Raw genomic sequence first — 21,282 nt, 5'->3', positions numbered from 1 at the left:
AACACAACGGATCTTTCCAACGGACGTTTCTAACGGCCGTTGCTAACGGTTTTTCCGTTATGAAAGTTCGTTATAGTAAAACAGGGCGGAAATCGCTTCCCTAGGCGATTCCAAACCCTACATACATTCTCACTGTCGTTCATCTGTTTGTCTGTTTGTACTTCATTAATCTCGAGAATAGAGTTAGATAGATGGAAGTCGAGATCAGATATGGAAAGAGTAAGGAAAGAAGCTCTGACTATATACGAATTTCCGATCTGACCGGGAGTCATGTAATTTTTTAAATTAAAAAATGATTAAAAATTGCAGCTAATTTTACAGTAATTTCAATAAATTACTGTAAAATCTTACAGACAGACACACAGACAGGTAAAGAAGCAAATATAAAATTCACACCTTATAAGTTTTAGTTTCTGAAAACGTAAAATTTTTCTGTTAAGGATGGACCGGAGCGCTTATAATTATGCGAGGATGTCTGTCCTTAACCTAACCCTTTAAAAATTCTATAGTTTCTTAATTTTCTGAGAAACCTTACGGACAGACACACATACGTTTAAAAAATAGCAGTTCATATTATGAATAGTTTGGGAGTATTTCAGGTAAGGATAAATTAATTTTATCTATTTTTGCTAAATTTTCAAACTTTTACCGTAAAGATACGATCATTTTCTAACAAAAAATAATTTAAATTAATAATTCAAAAGCCTGATAAGCAGTTAATTTTTCAATTTTTATATATATAAAAAATAATAATAAAAATTAACCTGGTTAAACTTTCCATCTCTTCTGCATGAAGTATTCTTTCTGCAAGGTCTCCCAGAACTTGAAGGGTCTTTTCAGGTTCGTCCACTTCTACCAGAGCTCTTCTCGACCTTGTAAATATTAAAATTTCATACATTATACACCGTATTTTATATATTTTACGAGACTATTACTTTACTTTCGCTTGAAAAATTTTTATTCTTAAATTAATTATCGACATCATCAATTTTAAGCAGCAATCCAAAGCCAACATTTAACTAATTTATAACCTTCAACACATAATTAAAATGTCAAGCAATAAAACATAACTTTGTCTTACATATTTACGGTGTTTTATAATGTCAACAATCGCCAGAAACAATTAAATATATATATATATATAAAATAATATAAAATATAATATATATATTATATTTTATATTATTTTATTTAAGATAGAATTAATTTACAACCATTAAAGTTTGAACTTCTTAATTGGACTTGATTTATTTCTAAATTAAGAAAATGAATTGCATTTAAAGTACTTAATCACTTTTTTTATAATTAAACTTATGATATCAATAATTAAGTTTAAAATAAATTAATCGTTATAGAGAATTTAATTCATATTTTATTTTTAAAATGTGGAGGATAGAAGTGATTTAAAATATTATAAATAAAAAGTGATGTTTTCAAGGTAGCTGTTAATGTATTTGTCTGTCCGTTTTCTTAAATAAAATTAATTTAAAATGTAAATTCTTAATATGAGAAGTTAATCGGGGCAACACTTATATATATATATATATATATATGACACTTTTCCTATTATATATAACAGCCGAAAAAGTAAAAACATAACACAACAAAGCTTCACGCTAGTAAACTAACTATTGTGTCACCCCGAATATACAGTGAACTCTCAGTATAACGAATTCTCAAATCTCTCATTCACTATACCAAGAATTCACCGTGAAAATTGTTCACTATATCGAGTGATCAGTATTTTAATTGATATAATTGAAAATTTTTAAAATAAAGTAATGTTTACAGTGAAAATATCGAAGAAGTATTCACAGTTTCTTACTTTATATATATTAAAAAATTGAACAGACCTCTCGTTAAGATGATTTATTCGAATGTAAGTGAAATGAAAATTTTTAATGAAGCGTTAATGCATAACGAGGTGTTGAAAAAAAACGAAATTAAAATATTTATTAAAAATAGAAAGTAAAATTTCGTTGACAAAGTTGATCATTAATTTTAAAACTTGTTCTTGGCTCATTGAAATTAAAATTTGATAGGAATTTTTCCGCTACTAAAGCGTAACCAAGACTCTAGAGAACATCTTGAACACTCGAAACGATGAATTTAATAACTAATAAAATAATTTCTAAATTTACAATAAAATATTCATTTAATGTATAAGTTAAAGTATATAAATAATGAGTAAAACTATGTTTTTTAATCTAAAGTTTTAATAAAAGTTTATTTTTTTAAAAAATATGAAATTAATGAAGAATTTAATCAAGTGAACAGCTCGAGCTGTGTAGATCCTAAGACCTAAATTAGAATTGTTCATACTAATGGTTTGGATGAATTTTAGTATTAAAATAAAAAAATAAATAGAAAAATAACTGTTTATTCCCGTTAAATATTTATTTTTATAGTAGAAATTATTAAAAATATATTTGCGGTTATTCAAACACAGTTGATATGTTTGAGGAAAAGTAAAAACTACAGAGATCAAAGCAGAAATATACTATTTTTGTTCTTAATTTCACTAATGATAATCTATCTTGCTGTTTAGCATATAAAATAAATTACAAAAATAATTAAATAGTATTATTGCGTATATTTTTTAAAAATTAGTAAGAAATGACAAAAATTTTTTAAAAAATTTAGAAATTGTTTTAAAACAAATTAATTAGTCTTTTTTGACGTGCGATTCATATTAAGGGAACCATTTCACTTTATCTTTGACATCAAATAACTTAATATAATTAACTTATATTAATTTAAATTTGACAAATTCATTTGACTTATTACTGGAAAAATGTAACTTACAGTTATAGAGGAGCTGTATTAATTATAACTGCATAAAATATGCTAAGAAAATTTAATATAATATATAAATGTTTAACAGCATTATCATCGAATTATTTATTTTTTTATAAGATTTTTGGACTGCAACTTTCAAATTACAAACCTATACATTCCCATTACCATCCGCTGTCTATCTGTCTTTTGTTAATCTCGAGTCAGATAAAAATTGAGACCAGATATGGAAAGCCCAGGGGAGGAGGCTCTAACTATATACGAACGTCCGGTTTTGGACCGGAAGTCAGGCGATTTCAATTTAAAATGTTCTCGAAAACAGAGATAAATGACTGGTATGATCTGATTGTCATCAGAAGTATGATGTACAGGGGCAAGACATCACTAAAATTCAGACCAGGTATAGAAAGCTTAGGGGCAGGAGATCTTACGCTAGCAAATGATTAGACAAGAAGTCACGTGATTTTTTTAATTAAAAGATGATTAAATATTGCAGCCTGGCGTTGTGACGATGTCACATTAATAATTGCTCGTATTATATGAATGATAGAAGCAACAATATATGAGAATAAATATACATTTACTCGTAAACTCTTCAACAAAATTTATTATTGTTCAATAATTTTATTGTTGATATTCTCAATTACTAACAAAAGACAGATAGAGAAATGGAGTTTTATTTAGGATTTCTTTTTTTTTTTTTTTCATTTGTGTATGTTCAATGATTCTTTGTGAATTTATTAAGAAAAAGCATATAAAAATGTTTTTCTCAATACTATTCACTTTATAGCTATTTATTTGCTGTTTCTTATATAATATTTAATTATTTTTGTTGAGTTTTAATGGAATCTTATGGTAAAAATAAATGTATTCTCATAATCAACGATAAAAATTCTGACAAATTTCCGAATATTTTAAAAATCTATCTTTAAAATTCTACTCAAGCATATGCTATGTAATTATAATGGAAGTCATCACAGTTGCTATTAAAATGTAATTTAAAGTCAATAAAGATTAATGTAAAAGTTAAGAGAAAATTACATAAGTTGTTTTCATTGAAAATGTTTTTATCTTTAAAAAATAAAATAGATAATTTAATAATATTTTATAAAATGATTATTAAAAAGTCAATTTTAAATTTATAATTTAATTTAAAAAATTTATAAATGGAGCAAAGAGTTTGGTTAGTGTTTACAAATTTATTTACTTAAAAAATTAGACATTCAAATTTTATTTATTAGCTAATTAATCGGGTAAATTTTTAATACTTTATCTATATTTTTCTTAATTTGAATAGGAATTAGTTTATCTAAATTATATTTTGAATTGAAGAGTCAGCAATACTTGCACGACGTCAGTAGGAATGAAAAGTTTAATGATGGATAACAAATTACTTATCTATAAAATAAAATGTAACTTTAAGATAAAATTAGACGTAAAAATTTCAAATTTTTATCTTAAAATTTAAAATTTGAACGTGACATTTTAATCTACGTATGATGGAATCAATGTACTCATTTAGACGTTCATTTTATATCAGATCAGTCAAGAAAAGACCAAGATTTTTATATTTTTGAATTTAGGGGTCCTTGAACCGTCAAGAAATTCAAAAAAGTTAGAAGATTTTTTTAATATGTATAATGCTAGTGTGTGTTTGGGAGGGCAAGATTTTGTTCACCCAATTTGAAGCTTAATAACTCCTGTGTCATTTGTCAAAATTTTCTGAAATTTTGCAGTAATGGTCATGTAATAGGAGGATTAATGGTATTAAATTTAGTGGTTAAAGGTGAAGGGGATAGAAGATATTCGATAATTATGTGTCATATCTCGAGTGGGATAGGATTTAAGATTTTACTCGTTATTAACTTAGCATTTACAATTTTTAAAGTTTTTTTTAAAAATAAAAATCATCAAAATTAAGCTTTTTGACATTTTATAATAATTAATAATATGAACAGTGTTTAAATAAAATCCCATAACAGATAACGCTACACACTATTTTACTTTTTTGCCGGGAAAGTCACGAAACTCGTTGCTGAAAGTTTGTAATTTTTTAGCTAAAAATAAATACGAAACCCTGTTTTATTTTAAAATTTCTGAATTAAAATTATATAGGTATATATATATATATTACAATTATTATTCTGGTCACGATAATTTAAAGTTATAGTATTAGTATATAAACGCATTACCATTGAAAAATATTTTTAAAAATAATGTAAAATGTTTAAAGACATTTTATTTTAAAGTAAATTTAATTTTAAGAGAATTTTTTTCTTATTTTATATTACAATTTACTTTATTTAAAATAAAAGTTTTGTAATTTAGAAAAATTCATGTGTGTAAGAGCTTCCAAATTGGCTAATTTTAGGAATAAATCTAAAAATTTATTTTGTAAGATAAGAAAATATAATCTTATAATGTTTAAATTTGCATTATACTTATTTACTTTTTATTTTTAATTCTTTTATTACTATTTAAAAATATAAAAGAATAAAGAATACTTTAATCAAAAAAATTCAAAAAAATCTATTTATTTTTAAGTTAATTTAAAAAAAACGTTGGTGGAGTCGTGGACGGTGTTGGTGACTTTTCAAGTGAGGCTAGAAGTGACGTTTTACGGTAGCAGTGTGGAAAGTAATTGAATATGGTGTATCAGAAAGTTCACGAATACACAAATATTCTAAGAATAAGTTTAATAAGGTGTTTATTGCAAATGGCGGGGATAGAGTCTAACCCCGGGCCTTTGGCTAGATCTCCTCAGGAGATTGATCGTGCAGATATGCAAAGTAAGAGGCGTGGAAGACCCCGGAAAGGTAGCGCGAAAGTCTTAGAGAGAGGAGATGAGTTATCAAATCTGAAGAATGGTGAACAAGAACAAATTGTAGAAACCCCTTCTAAAACTAAAAGTGGGATAGTGAGAGACTCAAATATTCAAGACTACTTTGTATCGGCAGCGGAAAAAGAAGAATGTGAAACGGAAGAGACTCAATACACTTTAAAAGGAATATACGAGTTGATTCAGGAAAAGTTTGTACAGCTAAAATCAGATTTAAGTACGATAAAAGCAGAAGTAACATCACTAAAGAAAGAGAATAGAGAATTGAGAGAGGATTTGGATAAAGCCGTCCAGAGAGTGATCGACCTCGACCAGATAGTTAAGTCTGGCAAACAACTGCAAGGTAAGCTGGAGTTTCAAATTGATTCTTTGAGAAACGAGAAGGTAAAGAACAATATTATAGTCCTGAACTTTCCGTTCAAGACAAGCGATCTCACGGATGAAATTAATTATTATATTAAGAACGACTTAGGATTACCTGACTGTTTGCCTGATGGTGTGGTCAGTGTGTCAGATGGAGAAGATAAATCTATTGTGAAAATTTTATTAAGTTCTAGCTATGAGAGAAACTCGATTTTGCGAGAGTTTTGGAAAAAGAGGTCAAAGTTATCCGGTACAGGAAAGAGAAAGTTTCTATTTATAGCAGATCTATGCAAGAGATCCAGGATCAGAAGGAAAAAATTAACTTTAATGATAAGTCAAGAAAAAGCTAAGGGTCATAAAATAAAGGTTAGAGACGATTATTTCATAAAAGATGGTAATATTTTTACGTATGATTTAAATCTGGAAGAAGTAATTCAGATTAAATATTTTTTATGAGTCGCCAGACTGTTGATATAGAGAGGTGGAGCAGGAGAGGTTGGAATTTGATGTTAATATAGTTCACTCCATTGTTTATGCAGACGATATTGTGATAATCGCCCCCACTGCTGCCGCTCTACGGAGGAAAATTCAGCAAACAACTTTATATTTTAATAAATTAAAATTGAATATTAATCCGAAGAAATCGGCTATCATGGTGTTTAGAAATGGTTCTAGGATTTCAAAGAAGAACATATTATTTTATATTAATAAAGAGGAATTAAAAATAGTCAATGATATAAAGTTTTTAGGGTTAATTTTGACCCCTATGCTGTCCTTTGAAAAACAAGTCAGGGTCTCACTGGTCAAGGCAAATAAGTTGATATGAAGTTTAGTAATGCTATTTTCAAAAATTAAATTGAAAAACATTCAAACTTAATTTAAATTGTTTTCAGTAATTGTTAACGCAACAAGCTATGCAGCCCCAATTTGGTGTTTGCCAAAATATCAGAAGTTAGAGACGATTCAACTAAGTTCATACGGAGAGTATTTTTACTGGACTATAAATTCCCTGGAAGCATTCTGAGATTGGAATTGCATAGATTTAGAATGACGTCAATGTTGGCTAAGTGATGCGTAAAAATTTTTAATGAAGGTAAGAGAGCGGACAGCTGTTATTTAGCCTTTTGAACCAATTATACTGGAAATCATTACGTTCAGAATCGAGAAAGAACTGGGTAAGTCAACTGACTAGAATAATCAATAATTTTGGATTCTCGATGGGGCCGATTATACACCTTTCGGAGATTAGTGAAGAATTATGTAGACAGCTTACTAGATGCGTAATGGAGAATTCATTGGTACTGGACGCGGAGGATATCCGGTCACGAAAGATGCCGAATTCATATAATATAATACTGGACTACCCAAATATCAATAATTATAAGTTACTTAATCTCCCCTTTGGTGTTAGGAGGTTCTTCGCCCAGCTTCGCCTTAATAATGATGTAATAATGATTGAAAACAAGATTTATATCTATTCTAAAAGTGAATGGCCGAGGTGTCGTGAAAATTTCTCTAAATTTCTCTAAATTTCATCTGGTCTGTGGATGCGGAAAAGCAATAGTCCTAAGACAAAGTTTCGATTTAAAATTTTTTAAATGAGTGCTCCTCGGAAAAAGAAATGTATTTTTTCTTTCCATGTGGCTAAGTTAAAATCTATTTATAATTTGTATAATTTTGTTAAAAATTTGTAAGATAAGAAAATATAATCTTATAATGTTTAAATTTGCATTATACTTATTTACTTTTTATTTTTAATTCTTTTATTACTATTTAAAAATATAAAAGAATAAAGAATACTTTAATCAAAAAAATTCAAAAAAATCTATTTATTTTTAAGTGTAATTTGAAAAAAAACAGTTATTATTAGATTTATAAAGGAAACTTAAAATAATGTTTTTGTTCTTATGTAAAGAGGAAATAGAACGAGAATATTAGTGTTATAACATCGAAATATAACGTCAAAATTATATTAAAAATATAGTTTGAAATGCTCAGAATGTAAAATATACAATGAAAGATGGGAAAATATTTGATATTTTATCAGGCGGCACGAGTAACCAAGCTTGAAATATAAAGTAAGGTATGTCGGGGTAGCATGCCAATTTGAAAATGATGCCACTATTTGTAACTCAACAGAGAACTGTACAATTGTAACTGTCTACATGTACAATATAATCGTCAATCATTCGAAGATCATTTGCGGATTTATGCCCACTGTTATAATATTCCTCTTCCTGATAGTAGACGGTTGATCCTGTGTTTGATGTAAGCAGGAATTTTAATATATTATAGGCAACTAAGTGGCTTGGTTAATAAAAGATAGGTAGGGCCGTGTTTCTAAAGTATCAGTTCGAGTTGTGGACCGCAGTGGCATCTTTTTTCATACATTTGGGGGTAAGATGACACATTTTTATGGCATCTTACCCTACTTTTTGCGCAGTTAACAGTGTTTTAAATTTAAAATATTGCTTGTTTATAGTTTTAGAATGTATTTTAATTTAGTGGTGTCGCAGAGTGTTTGATTAAAATGTTTATTCTTTGATAGACCATGAAATAAGTAATTGTGCCGCTTGGTCTGAATCGGATCTTCTCTTGGATTCGAAAGACAGAGAAGAACTTTTTGAGAAACATCTATTATCTACTCTATTTCTTACAGAATTTTAAAATGAAGTCTTCATAATCAGAACTAATTCCTGAAGTTTACGGATAATTTAATAAATGTAATGCTAAAGGTTTAATAAAATATACTTACAATAATTCCGTGAAGTTGGTGGACTCGAAATTAATTAATGTACAACATGTAACACTGTAAACAAGACTCTTTAGTGTTCTTTACTTTATATTCCTTAAAACTGGCATCTTACCCATTTGTCCGAGAAAGATGCCACTTACGAAACGTAGGTTGCTTCAGTTGCTTACTATCTTACCAGTAAATATTTGGTGTTTTTAAATGAAAGACAGCTAAACAAATGTCTCATAATTATGCTGTGAAATTTTCAAAGCTTAGTGTCGGGGGTAGATTACCTGTATATCACGAGATATACTTTAGCTATGGCATCTTCCCCGAATTACTAAGTCAAATTTGACTTTGCTGTCACGAATTTCGAGTTACGAAACTGTGTTTTCTGTTCTGTTTTTTAGTGAAGACATCTATTTAAACATAATATATGTATATATTTATGTATATCTGCTGGATGATTATTGTGAAGCCTGCAATATAACACGCGACCTTACAATCTTTTAAATGAAAAATGGCCTTCTGATTAAAAACTTTTATCATCTTTGATTTAAATATAACTATTTTCTTTCTATATTATTTATTCTTTTATGAAAATATTAAATTCAAACACTAAACCTCCATTTTATAAACTATATCGCCTTGCTGACTCTTCAGATTGATGCTGCAATATATTACGATATAAATAAATTTATATAGATACTAAGTCATCAAAACTGTCAAAACAGCATTATACACCTCATACATCAATAAATGGTTATGGGATTATAGTAATAAGTTTCATTATTATAGCTATAAAACAATTACATACAATAGGCGGATTATATACTACTGTTATTTTGATTGCTGATTATATTTAACTCCGTTTGATATATTTTATAATATTAATACAAAAATTTATCCATTATTATTAATATAAAATATAGAAAAATTTATTTGAAGTCCTTACCTGGCAGACTGTCTTACAGCAGCAGTAGAAGTCAATGGTGTCATAGTAGCCAAAATCAGGACTAGACACAATGCAAGTGCGATACAGTTTCGAGACATTTTGTTTTTGTTCTGTTTCAAAAATATAATTAATTCACTTAGAATATTTTATAAATAAATTTAATTAATATTTTATGTAAAGTTTTTTCATTAAATTGCTTACTTACTTGCATATTTGAATGAATTATTTCTCATACTTACACTTGTATTACACTTTATATAATAATTACTTATTTATTGCTTTTAGTCTCAATAAATAAATATGAATTTATTTAATAAGATTTATTTATCTAATTGCAATTAAAACAAAGTTTAATATAGATTAGAAGCAATGTCAATCAACGTTTTCTCTGGTGTAGTTTATGGTTCTATTGTTAGAACTAAGCACTTTTTCACATGTCTTCATTTACGAAAGAGTATAAAAATATATATATATATATTTATATGTATATTACACCAATATCAAACAGATATGCAAATTATCATCTCAGTAGTAACTGAAATTAATAATAATAATAGTACTAAAAGAAGATTCTTAATAGTAGTAATTCTGCCTGAGAGTAAATTACACAAAGTGGAAACATTTATCAATATCGTAATTAATTATTCAATAGAAAAATATATAAGAAAATACGTTTTTTTTCCATCAGAAAATTCATGAATTTTGAACAAACTAATTATTAATTCATCAGTATTTACGGTCTAAACGAAGTATAATAATACAATTGATTCCCAAGGAGGAGAGCGATCAGAAATAACAAAAGTATATAAAATATTTAATGAATAAGCGAATGAAAAACTTAATTTAGTTTATCATTTAATTATGTTTTATCTACGACAGTCAGATTTATTCTAAAGTAATTAAATTAAAAGTAATTATTTGCAAAAGAACACACTCCGAAAATAGAAAAATAGAATGAATATACTTTCGGAAATAGCTAGAAAACTTTGCAGATTGTTTTAATAAATATGAAAAATGTAATGTAAAATAATTTCGACTTGGAAAATAAATCAATACTTAAATTAAGTAGAAAAGTTGAAAACTTTTTAATAATAAATATTAGAATTTACGATTTGTTGTTGATGATTTTATAAGTCTAAGATGAATTAAGTCGATAACTGTATTTGTATAGAGCAGTCGAAGTTCAGGAAGTATCCAGAATTTCTTTATTTTTCCTTATTTAAAAACTCCGAATTTTAAGTTTTAAAACTTTTAATTTTTCTCAAAGATTATTAACCTTTATCACTTAAAATTTTAATAAAAATTTCATCTCTAACGCCAAAGTTCCTTAAGAGATTTCATAACTTCGTTATTGCGTAGGCTTATTTTTTTCCCCACGTTTCGCGCTATATATTACTTTTTTATCGATAAATTTGCAAATTAATTTCTTAATTTTGTACACACAACTTTTTTGCAACTTTAATTTAATTATATTTCACACTAAAATAATTTGTTTTTTTTTTAATTTTTCATAAATTAGCTTAACGTAAATAACATTCAAGCGTCGTTTTAAATATTAAAAGCTGCTTGATTAAAATTTTTATTAATTACTTTATTAAAGATTTATTGTATTTTTAATCAGAACAGTAGTCAGATTCATAAAAATAAAATCTAATTACGAAAAATATAATTTTTAAGTGAAAAAAATCTGGAATTGTACAAGTAATCTTACATTATAGGAATGATATTTTTCCTTAATTTTGATTTATAATAAAATGGAAATTGTTATGCTTGGAGCCCTGCACTGAAAGGAGCCTCTTTATTTATTTAATTTTTGTTAAATTTTCTCGTTGAGTTACGAAGATAACGCAGAACAAGTAATTGTTGGAAAGCATCGTGCATAGTCGTTTTAACATTATCAATAACGAGGTTGAGGCCGAAGTTTTAAACATGAAAACGTGTACGTCGGACATTCGGCGTCGCTTTCCTGTAAGCCTAGAAGTTTGACAATGGTGTTTGGAAAGTCAGTAGAATCATGCTCGACATTCCAAACGCCATTGTCAAACTTCTAGGCTTACAGGAAAGCGGGGCTGAACGTCCAACGTACACGTTTGCTCGTTTAAAACTTCGGCCTCAATCTCGCTAATAACAAACTGTTCAAGTGAAAAGTCTTTCAGCACACTGAAGCGTGTAAAAAATGATTTGCATACAACATTAAAGCAAAAGAAACTGTCAGATTTAAGCTTTATGTTTATTGAGAATGATAAATTGCAGAAATTGTCTTTTGATGATGCGATTGAGCAGTTTACGGGTGAGAAGAGTCGTAAAAAATTGTAGCATGCACGATAAACTACGTAATGAACTCTATATTAATTGTAAATGAGTTTAATTCTACCTTCAATTTCTGCCTTTCTTCTTTTTTTAGTTGGAAAGGATCCCGACAATTGAAATTGCTTGGGGTCCTTCGAAGGTATTATAAATCGTACTGTTCACGCCTTACTAACGTGAAATTTCCCAGATTTTTTTTTTTCGTGTCTAGCACCTAAACAGGAGGCAGTTACTCATAGAAAGTTCTCCCAGGAGGCACCACCTCTTGAAAGATGTCAATGTATTGTGTTGCCATATAATTTATCAAACTAATAAGATAAATTATAATAAAGTGATTATTTACGATAATATTTGCATAAATTCAATAAAGATTAAGACAACTTCCTACTCTTGAAACTAGTAATCATGTTCCATAGCATTAAATATTAATTTATAAAAATAATTTAAATATTTCCAAAAATTAAAAATGTTTAACTCTGAAAACATTATAAAATTCGTTAATAGAATAAATCCAAATATTAAAATCTATTGTATACGTTAATATAACAATGTTTTATTATTATATTTGATATTTAAATATTTATTACCGATTTTAAAATCTATAAATGCATTTATTATAATAAAAAATTAAAAGTTAATTGTCTTAACTTAACAATTATTTAACATGATTAAATTAATGAAACTAATTAGAAAATTTTCTACCTTAATTAAATACTTTTCCAGTTCGAATTTTGAAAGAATTTGTTTTATTCTGTACCATCAAAGATTTACAGAATGAAGAATAAAAACCAATAACTAAAATGTAAACTTCTTAAAATATAATTATTTCCAGAATAAAATATTTGAATGTTATGAATTAACCCTCGCTCAGGCAACCCTATTCCTCGATCCTTTTGTATATAAGACCTACCATCAATGGTAACTTTCCATACTGCTTACAATGGATTGGTGCTTCGATTCGATAAAACCATCCTGGAAATATTTGGACTAATAATATTAAAACAAGCTTCAGTTAGATGTTGAGTACCCAATCCTTATCACGCGTGTTTAAATGTATAAGCTCATAGGCTGAAGGTCCTGATATATTATAGCTGAGGACCATAACGTGTCTAAATCCAGCCCTTTTATTACTGTTTTTTTACTAAGAGTAACTTAGTAAAAAACAGTAATAAAAGAAAATATACTGTTTTATTACGTTTTTCTAAACTTAAAGTGAATTCAGTTGACTCTTCAAACAAACTCATGTCGAACTGATGGTCAATACTTGTCTTTCAAATACATCTTACAAGGATTAACTATTAGTTTTGTTGTTACAAATAAGTGAAGCTTAATTAAAATACACAATAAAATTGTAAACTCTCGAATAAAAATATCTTTCGTTAATTAACAGATTTACTCGGATTATTTTGATTTTCAATGAGTTCAATATTATAAACACATTAACTTTACATTATTACTTTTATTATTCGACGGCCGGATAACTGAGTGGTTAAACAGGAAGCTTAGCGCTCTGGGGATCCGGGTTCGAATCTGGACGGGTCGGAAATACCCAAGAAATTTTTCAAAAGGGTAGTCCGTGCGATTATACTCACCTCCAGGCCCCACCAGTAGTCGAGTGAATAAAAGAAATATACGCTGTTAATTGATCGTGGGTTCGCGCCTCTCCAACGGGCTGGCCATGTAAAATTTTTCGGGTTTTCTTCACGTTGGTAACACTTAAATAGGAGCCAGTTACCCGTAGATGGTCTTCCTGGGGGACATCCCATCAGCAGATCGCTCAAACAAACAAACTATCACTGTTGTGGGCTTGGCTGACCCCATAATGGACTTGCTAAAAAGGCCATCTTAATGGCGGAAATATTTTTAAAAGATTACTTTCAATGATCTAGAATGTTTTTAAATATTTTTCTGGAATTTTTTATGATAAATTATTCCAAATTTTAAAAAGTTTTTGAACGAATTCTAAAATATAAATTTATGATTTATTTAAGTCCCACGGTATACTGAACGAATTTCAAAGTTGTTTACCATGTATCACACTTATCTTTAAAACATTTGTTTTCCTTTCATAAAACCAGCGAAACTCAAACTTTCTTATGATAAAAATCTGTTTGATGTATTTAAAAATTTAGTTATTTTAATAAATTTATAATATTTAAATAAATAATTTTTAAAATGTTTTAATTTATGTAAAGTACTGCTCATTTTTGTGGTGGCGTAAATAAAAAATAAAGTTTAAATATCATTTATTGTTAACTGTTAGTAATGATTATTAAATTACACTTATATTTTAGTGTGTAAATTATATTGAACTTTGCATATAACGTTACAAATAACGAACAAAAATTATTTTGACATTGTCACAATGTCGGGCTGCAATTTTATTCATATTTCAAATTTATTTAATTTAAAATATATGCTCTCAACCTCAAATTAGTAGTGTCGTGCCCCTGTACATCATACTTTTCCTGTTAGAAAAGAGCAAATCGGTTATGTATCTGACTGCATTTTCAGAGAAAATGTTTGAATTAAAATAACGTGACTTTTGGTGGAAACCAGAAGTTCTTATATGGGCCTCTTGACTCTATGCTTTCCACATCTAGATTCGAATTTTATCTATCTAGCACTATTCTCGAGATTAAGAAAAGACAGACGAGACAGTAGGAATGTACAGGTCAGCAATTAAAAAATTGCAACCCAAAAATTACAATTTTAAAGCATTAATTTAATATCTTTAAAGTATATCTTATTAATATAATAAATAAATTATTATATAATTTACAAAGCAAATATTCTTACTGCTGAAAGTTCAAACCTAATAAAGAAGTATAAATCGATGTTAAATAAATTAGCAAATACGAAAAATCAATAAGAGTTATCAATAATAATTCATCATAATTCTACTGAACGGTAATGACAATTAATTACTAAAATGATTAATATTAGTTCTTTAATGAAAACATTTAATGCATTAAATTTAAAAGTTAGTTAATTGAATAACAATATACGAATTAAGTTTTCTAAAAATCTCTTTAAAAATTAACGTTTAAATAATTATAAAAAGTAACTAAAAATTAAAATGCAGTCTCTACTAAATAATGATAAATGTGAATTTTAATTGGTTATCATTATCATTATTTCACTCTAGGATCATTTTTTCTTTTAAAATTTAAATAATTGATGAATCTTAAAGATAAACTTACACAATTGACGAACAGAACACAAGATTTCTTGTATTCTGTGTTCTTTTCTGCGTGTGTAGTACAAAGAATCTTTTGTATAAAAACAGACATGAATAAATTTCAGAATTTTATTTATATTATTTATTAATTAAAAGTAAAATTGTTCAACCACTTCTACACTTTGTTAATAATTAATGTCTTTTTTACTGATTAATTAATAAAATTCAAATAATAACTGTAATAAATATAATTTTAATTACAATAATAAATTATTAAACCTCGTCAAATAATTATAAACTGAATTTTAAGTTTACTTTATAAAATTAATTTAATATTTTTTTCCCTTTCACGTTTACTGACAAGTAAAGAATATTAGGTTAATTAATTTTATTATTTTTACGTTTGATTTATTTAAAAAAGTTTGAATTATTAAATTTAATATTTGTAATTTCATTTTAATAATTAAATACATAATAAGAACGTAAAGTAAAAAGAGTACTTGAAGATAATTAAGAAAGATTATCAAAGAACCGGAAAAACAGAAACTACACTACAACTGACTTTTTTTTTAGTACAGTGATATTATAGATATGGTATAGTTACCACTCTACAGTACACGTGATTATAGGACAACATATTTTATCTTAATTTTGTAACTCTCGCCTACAGGGACGTATTCAGGAATTTTAGAATATGGGTGCTTCTCGAGGCAGATTTAGAGGGTGCCAAGGCTCGTGCCCCGTCACTTTCCGAAGAATTACCTTAGAAGTACTTGATTAACAAACTTTTTAACATTAACTTTTTAAAATTGTTAAATCGAAGATGAGAAATGGATAACTGATCAGTTTGAATTGACAAATTGATTATAAATTATACAAATTACAGTATTTACACTTAGTGTAATTTCAAAAGGAAGAATAGGAAAGGTATAAAATCATTACATTTCTTATTTTCATTAGAAATGACTGAAAATACGGTTATTTTGAATTTATACATAGTTAACCTTAGTTTGTGCTCCACACTTTTCGATATACACTTGTGAGAAATATCAATTTACATTTTTCGTATAAGATGACTTTCTACAATTTAACTTGTGCATTTTGGTTTAAAAGGGGTGTTGCAGCACCGCAATCATTCCCTGATACGTCCCTGCTGGCCTTTATTAAGATTATTAAAATACAATGACATTCTTCAAACAATTATAGTAAAACACATATTATAATGTGTATTAAGATTATTTTATTATAATAAATCATTTCTTTAAAATATTTTCTTTGATAAATTAAGAAAAAAGTTAAAAATTAATAATTTAGATTTTATCTTACTAATATATAAAAATAACTTGCATTAGTCAGCGTGCCTATTGATTATCGATGTAGATAATTTATACGAGTATAGCACTGATATAGAATTAGAAACTTTTAAATAATTTATGTATATTTATAAATTAATTTAAAATATAATGTAAAAAAGTATATTTAACTTATTACATCTTACGTGTAAAATATTAAAAATATTTGATTTTTGTATAATGACGTCGAGTTGAATTTATATTATATGTATGGCTTTCAAATAATTTGTATTTAGAATTTATTCATTTTTGTGTAAATATAGGCCTATATTTGACAACTTTTCTAAAAAATTTTTGAAGTGAAAACTGGATTACATAAAATTTGTTCTTTGTTAAACCATAATATTCAAGTAATCTCATTGAATTTTCAAAATTTAAAAAATACTTTTTGGGTAACACGAAAAGTGAATAACTACAATTCTGGCCCAGGTTTACTAATTCTCTGCATAACTAGAGAAATAATACATTCATTAGTGTAAGGGAGAAAAAATTTAAAAAGAACGACGAGGATGGGATTCGAACCTACGCGGGAGGAACCCAATGGATTAGCAGTCCATCGCCTTAACCACTCGGCCACCCCGTCACTTGTTATATATAGTATATTAAAGATATTTTTAAACGTATTTTTTTAAAACTTTAATAATTTTATAAAAATATAATAATATAATATATACAAACGAGCAATCATTTATTGTGACATAGTTACAATGCCTAGCTGCAATTTTTAATCATATTCTAAATTTATTTAATTAAAAAATATGCTCTCCACCTCGAATTAGTGTCGTGCCCCTGTACATCATACTTTTCCTAATAACAACAGAGTGATATTTATCTAACCCCATTCTGGGTAAAATTTTCGAATTGAATTCACGTGACTTTCGGTATAAACAGGAAGTATATGTATAGCTAATCTTGGTATTCTGTCTCTACGATTACCATACTTTGTCTTGACTTTTATCTATCTAATACTGTTCTCGTGATTTTGGAAAGACAGCCAGACGGACGACGGTGGGAATTTATAGGTCTAAATTTTTTCAAATTTTAGCCCAATTACATTATACACTATATTATACTACTATATACTATACAATTATTATGAAATAATACATATAAATTACTGAAATTAATTAATACATATGTTTTCCTTTCCTTTAGATATTAGCATAAATACGTTATAACTAAACCAATCTTATTATTTTTTTTTTGCTTGTAAAGTTTGCGCCGTTACAGTAAGCCTGCCACATGTTTTCACAACTTTGAAATTTTATTTTGTAGCTGAAATTTCTCTCATTTTTTTCACTTCATTTTATAGTCTGTCGTCACATTTTTTAAAAATCTCTCTAGTTTGTGAAATTTGTCCTTTACAATTGAAAAAAGACTGAAATTCTATAAATATCTTTATAATTGATTTTCTTCTAGAAATTTTTATATAATTATAAATAATAAATTCCATAAATTAATAGTTTTATTTTAATTTATATAAAATGTAACTTAGTAAAATAATTATATTAAATTGAAGGACATTTATGATTGAAACATAATTAAAATTAAAGTTGTCTGCAGACTGTTTTAGAATTAACTATTTTAAATGCGTTAAAATATATTAAAAATTAAACAATTAAATAAATTAAATAAAATTTTACGTCAATGTGACGTCATTCCTACTGTTTGTAACAGAAAAAGTGTTGAAATGACGTCAAATTGACGTAAAAATCCACACTATTGTAAGAAAATAAATGAACGTTTGGTATTGTAACTTACGTAAATAATTATTTATGATTTTATTTGTTACATATTTATGAACTGATTTCTAAAAACTAAATAAGCTTTTGTAGCATATTATGAACGTTATAAATAAAGTTTTTTATACGTTATTAAACAATTATTACCGTTTATCTTATCTCCAACATTTCTAAAATTATTGTTTAAAGATTGTAAAACGTAACCATAAATAAATCTTATTCATTCAAGTAAACCTAAATGGACTTTACTACAAAGAGATGATAAGTTTCGCTTGTTTATGATTACAGATTAGATTATTTTATGTTGTGTCTAGTTATTGTTTAAGTGACTAAGAAATATGCCTGAAGCTATTCAATAAAAAAATTTCATAAAAAATACAAAAGATCATTAAAGATAACATAATATAAAAAGTTAAATTATTTGTTAAATAATTCATTTAAATTAGCAATTAAATTTTATCTTCTTTTATCTAGTGACAGTACGACCGAATGTATTCGTTTCACTTTTTTATGTTACTTGTTTTATCTGCAGTTTAAGGTCTCATTTTGTTTTATGTCCTTTGATGTTTTATGTCTGTCCTATGATTTCGCGTTATAAGATTTTAAAATCGGTTTATACAAAGTTAAACTATAAATTAAAGGCCTCGCATTGTGAAGGTCCTGCTCATTACTTTCTTGTACATACACCAAAGAAGTCTTTGTAATATAAAACCATTTCGTCCTAATTTCCTATCCATTCAGAAATTTAAAAAAAAAGACGAAATAAATAATACAATTTTATTTTTCCATCGCTAAAATTTTTAAAATTTAACAACTTTTTAAAAAGTTATAATAAGTTTTCCATGTTAAAGACACGTCAAAGGTTTGTTTTGTTAATAAATACTTCTTCCTGTATTTTGTCTTTTGAAGAATTCCGAATTTTATATTAAAAGAAGGTCCTGTAACATATTAATAACATAATTAAGAACGTTTCATAAACTTAATCAAATAGGTGAAAGAAAAAACAATATGTTTACCTTATAAATGTAATTTGAAAGCTTAAAAACCTTACTTTTATTGTTTATTGATGCTAAAAATATATGCCGGTCTCATTAAATATATTCCATAAATTCTTATTAAAATTTTTGATTTAAAAAATGTAGAATGCAGTCATAAGTTATATTGTAAATTGTCTCAAATAATTTACACGACACTACGATAATTTGCCATGACATAAATTTCGTAAATGACGTGACAGCTATAAATATACTAATTTAATATGTATGTTTATATACATTTTTTCCTTGTATAAAAATTCTGAAATTATAACCGACTTAACGATGTCATTGAGAAAAGTGCAATTGTCAATGATTTGTCATTTTATGTATAAACAGAATTACTTTGCATTGTCAATGCTCGTAAAAAGTAACTGTAAAAAATAAAATAAAAATAAAATTAGTAAATTTATTACTTCTTCCTGATTCACCAATTTGCAATAATATAAAGTTACAAATAATTTTGCCATTTTACTCGTTTATATAAGTTAATACTTATAAATAATTTTGTATAATAATTTATAATTAATTTTTATTTTTAAATTAAGTGAATTAATAAAATGTTTTCTTATTTTATGGTTTGAGTATAATGATGGGTTCAGCAATTTTCATCTTCAATTTATGAATTATAAACTTTAATTTTTAAAATATAAAACAGATGTTAAAACTTTTTATTTTGTTTTATTTGTAAACTTATAAAATTATAATTTATTAATGTTACAATGTGGTGTATACTGTATTTGAATATTTGTTACTATTGTTTTTATGGGGAGAACTACTTGTTTTGTTGAGGTAGTCATCACATGATTGTGTATACAGCATTACTTTGCGGATGTAAATAAATAAATAAATTTGCTTCTTTACAAACTACAAAAAACCGGAAAAAAATTGCATTTAGTCTAATAATTTCATAAAAATTAAAATACATAAAAATAGATTAAGTTTGAAATGGGGTGTAGTATCAATAAAAGAAACTTTTACTTAATCTTTATTTATTTTATTATTAATATCTAAATTGAAGAATATTCAAGAAAAAATATAAGAATATATATATTAATAAAAATTAAAATAAAGTAAATAGAGAAAAAACAGAACAGGAAATTTGTAATATGCAATATTGGTCATCTCATTGCATATCATGAACCGACTATTCTAATAAATTTACAGATATTCAATTGAAGAGATAAATATGTATTAAATTTATGTTGGCCGGATAAAAATTATTTGGAATTTGAGAAATCTGAGTTTGAATTTCATAAATAATTTGATTGGCGATTTCATCTCTGTTGGTATATCTTGTTGAGAGTTTGGTTTTAAGAGTAATGAGAAAAAGTTTAGCCATATATTAGTTATGAGCTTGTATAATAGTAAACATTCCAATAAATGTTTTTACGGAACTTTTTTCCTTCCGAAGTTCTTCATTGAATTCCAATAGTTGAATTCAAAACGAAAAGATCAATACAGACAAATTCTCAAAAAGTCGTTGCAGTGAAAGCATATTCCCATGAAATCCACTAACCATAAAAAAGTTAAACTGTAAATCGGATCGGAAATTCTAAAAGTTGGATCAAAGTATACAAAAAACCCCCGAAGAAAAGTAAAAAAAAAAAACACCTAAATATAAAATCTAATCTATACTTCTATGTAATTTTTTATATAAATCCTTGCACGTAAGCATTAAAATATATATAGAATAATGTTATTGCTCACGTAGGAAATCGAATTCGATAATATACAGCTTAAAATTGACAATAATTTCAGTATAAAACCACAGAAGAAACAATAAACGAAGCTCGGATTTAGGTGTTCGTGGTATTTCATAGTACCTTAATGCCATTATGACTAATTGGCTCCTACTTCTGCACAGAAATTCTGGTTAAAGTGTTCATTAATTGTAAATAAAATAGTAAGAAAACTGCGAATAAAAAGTAAAAGTATAAAATAAAATACGAGAACAAAGTAGATGAAATTATTTCTAC

At 26.6% G+C, this 21,282-nt stretch overlaps 1 protein-coding gene and 1 non-coding gene across 3 annotated transcripts in view; both read right to left on the bottom strand.

Moving 5' to 3' along the window:
• Dh31 (diuretic hormone class 2) overlaps positions 1-21,282 on the bottom strand; it is a 51,440-nt gene that overhangs the window by 9,407 nt on the left and 20,751 nt on the right. For both annotated transcript variants that reach the window (XM_067268179.1, XM_067268245.1), the window contains exons 2-3: positions 9,688-9,797; positions 765-872 (exon numbers count right to left, since the gene is read on the bottom strand). In XM_067268179.1, the coding sequence (XP_067124280.1) occupies positions 765-872; positions 9,688-9,797 (218 nt within the window). The remainder of the gene's footprint in view (positions 1-764; positions 873-9,687; positions 9,798-21,282) is intronic.
• Positions 17,029-17,110, bottom strand: TRNAS-GCU (transfer RNA serine (anticodon GCU)). The gene has a single exon. It is a non-coding gene; the product is annotated as a tRNA-Ser (tRNA).

Source organism: Centruroides vittatus, unplaced genomic scaffold, assembly GCF_030686945.1.
Source record: "Centruroides vittatus isolate TY-2023 unplaced genomic scaffold, ASM3068694v2 contig_10, whole genome shotgun sequence".
In the NCBI taxonomy this organism is placed as follows: Eukaryota; Metazoa; Arthropoda; class Arachnida; order Scorpiones; family Buthidae; genus Centruroides; species Centruroides vittatus.
Note: the sequence above shows the minus strand (reverse complement) of the source record. Positions and strands in the feature narration are given on the sequence as shown.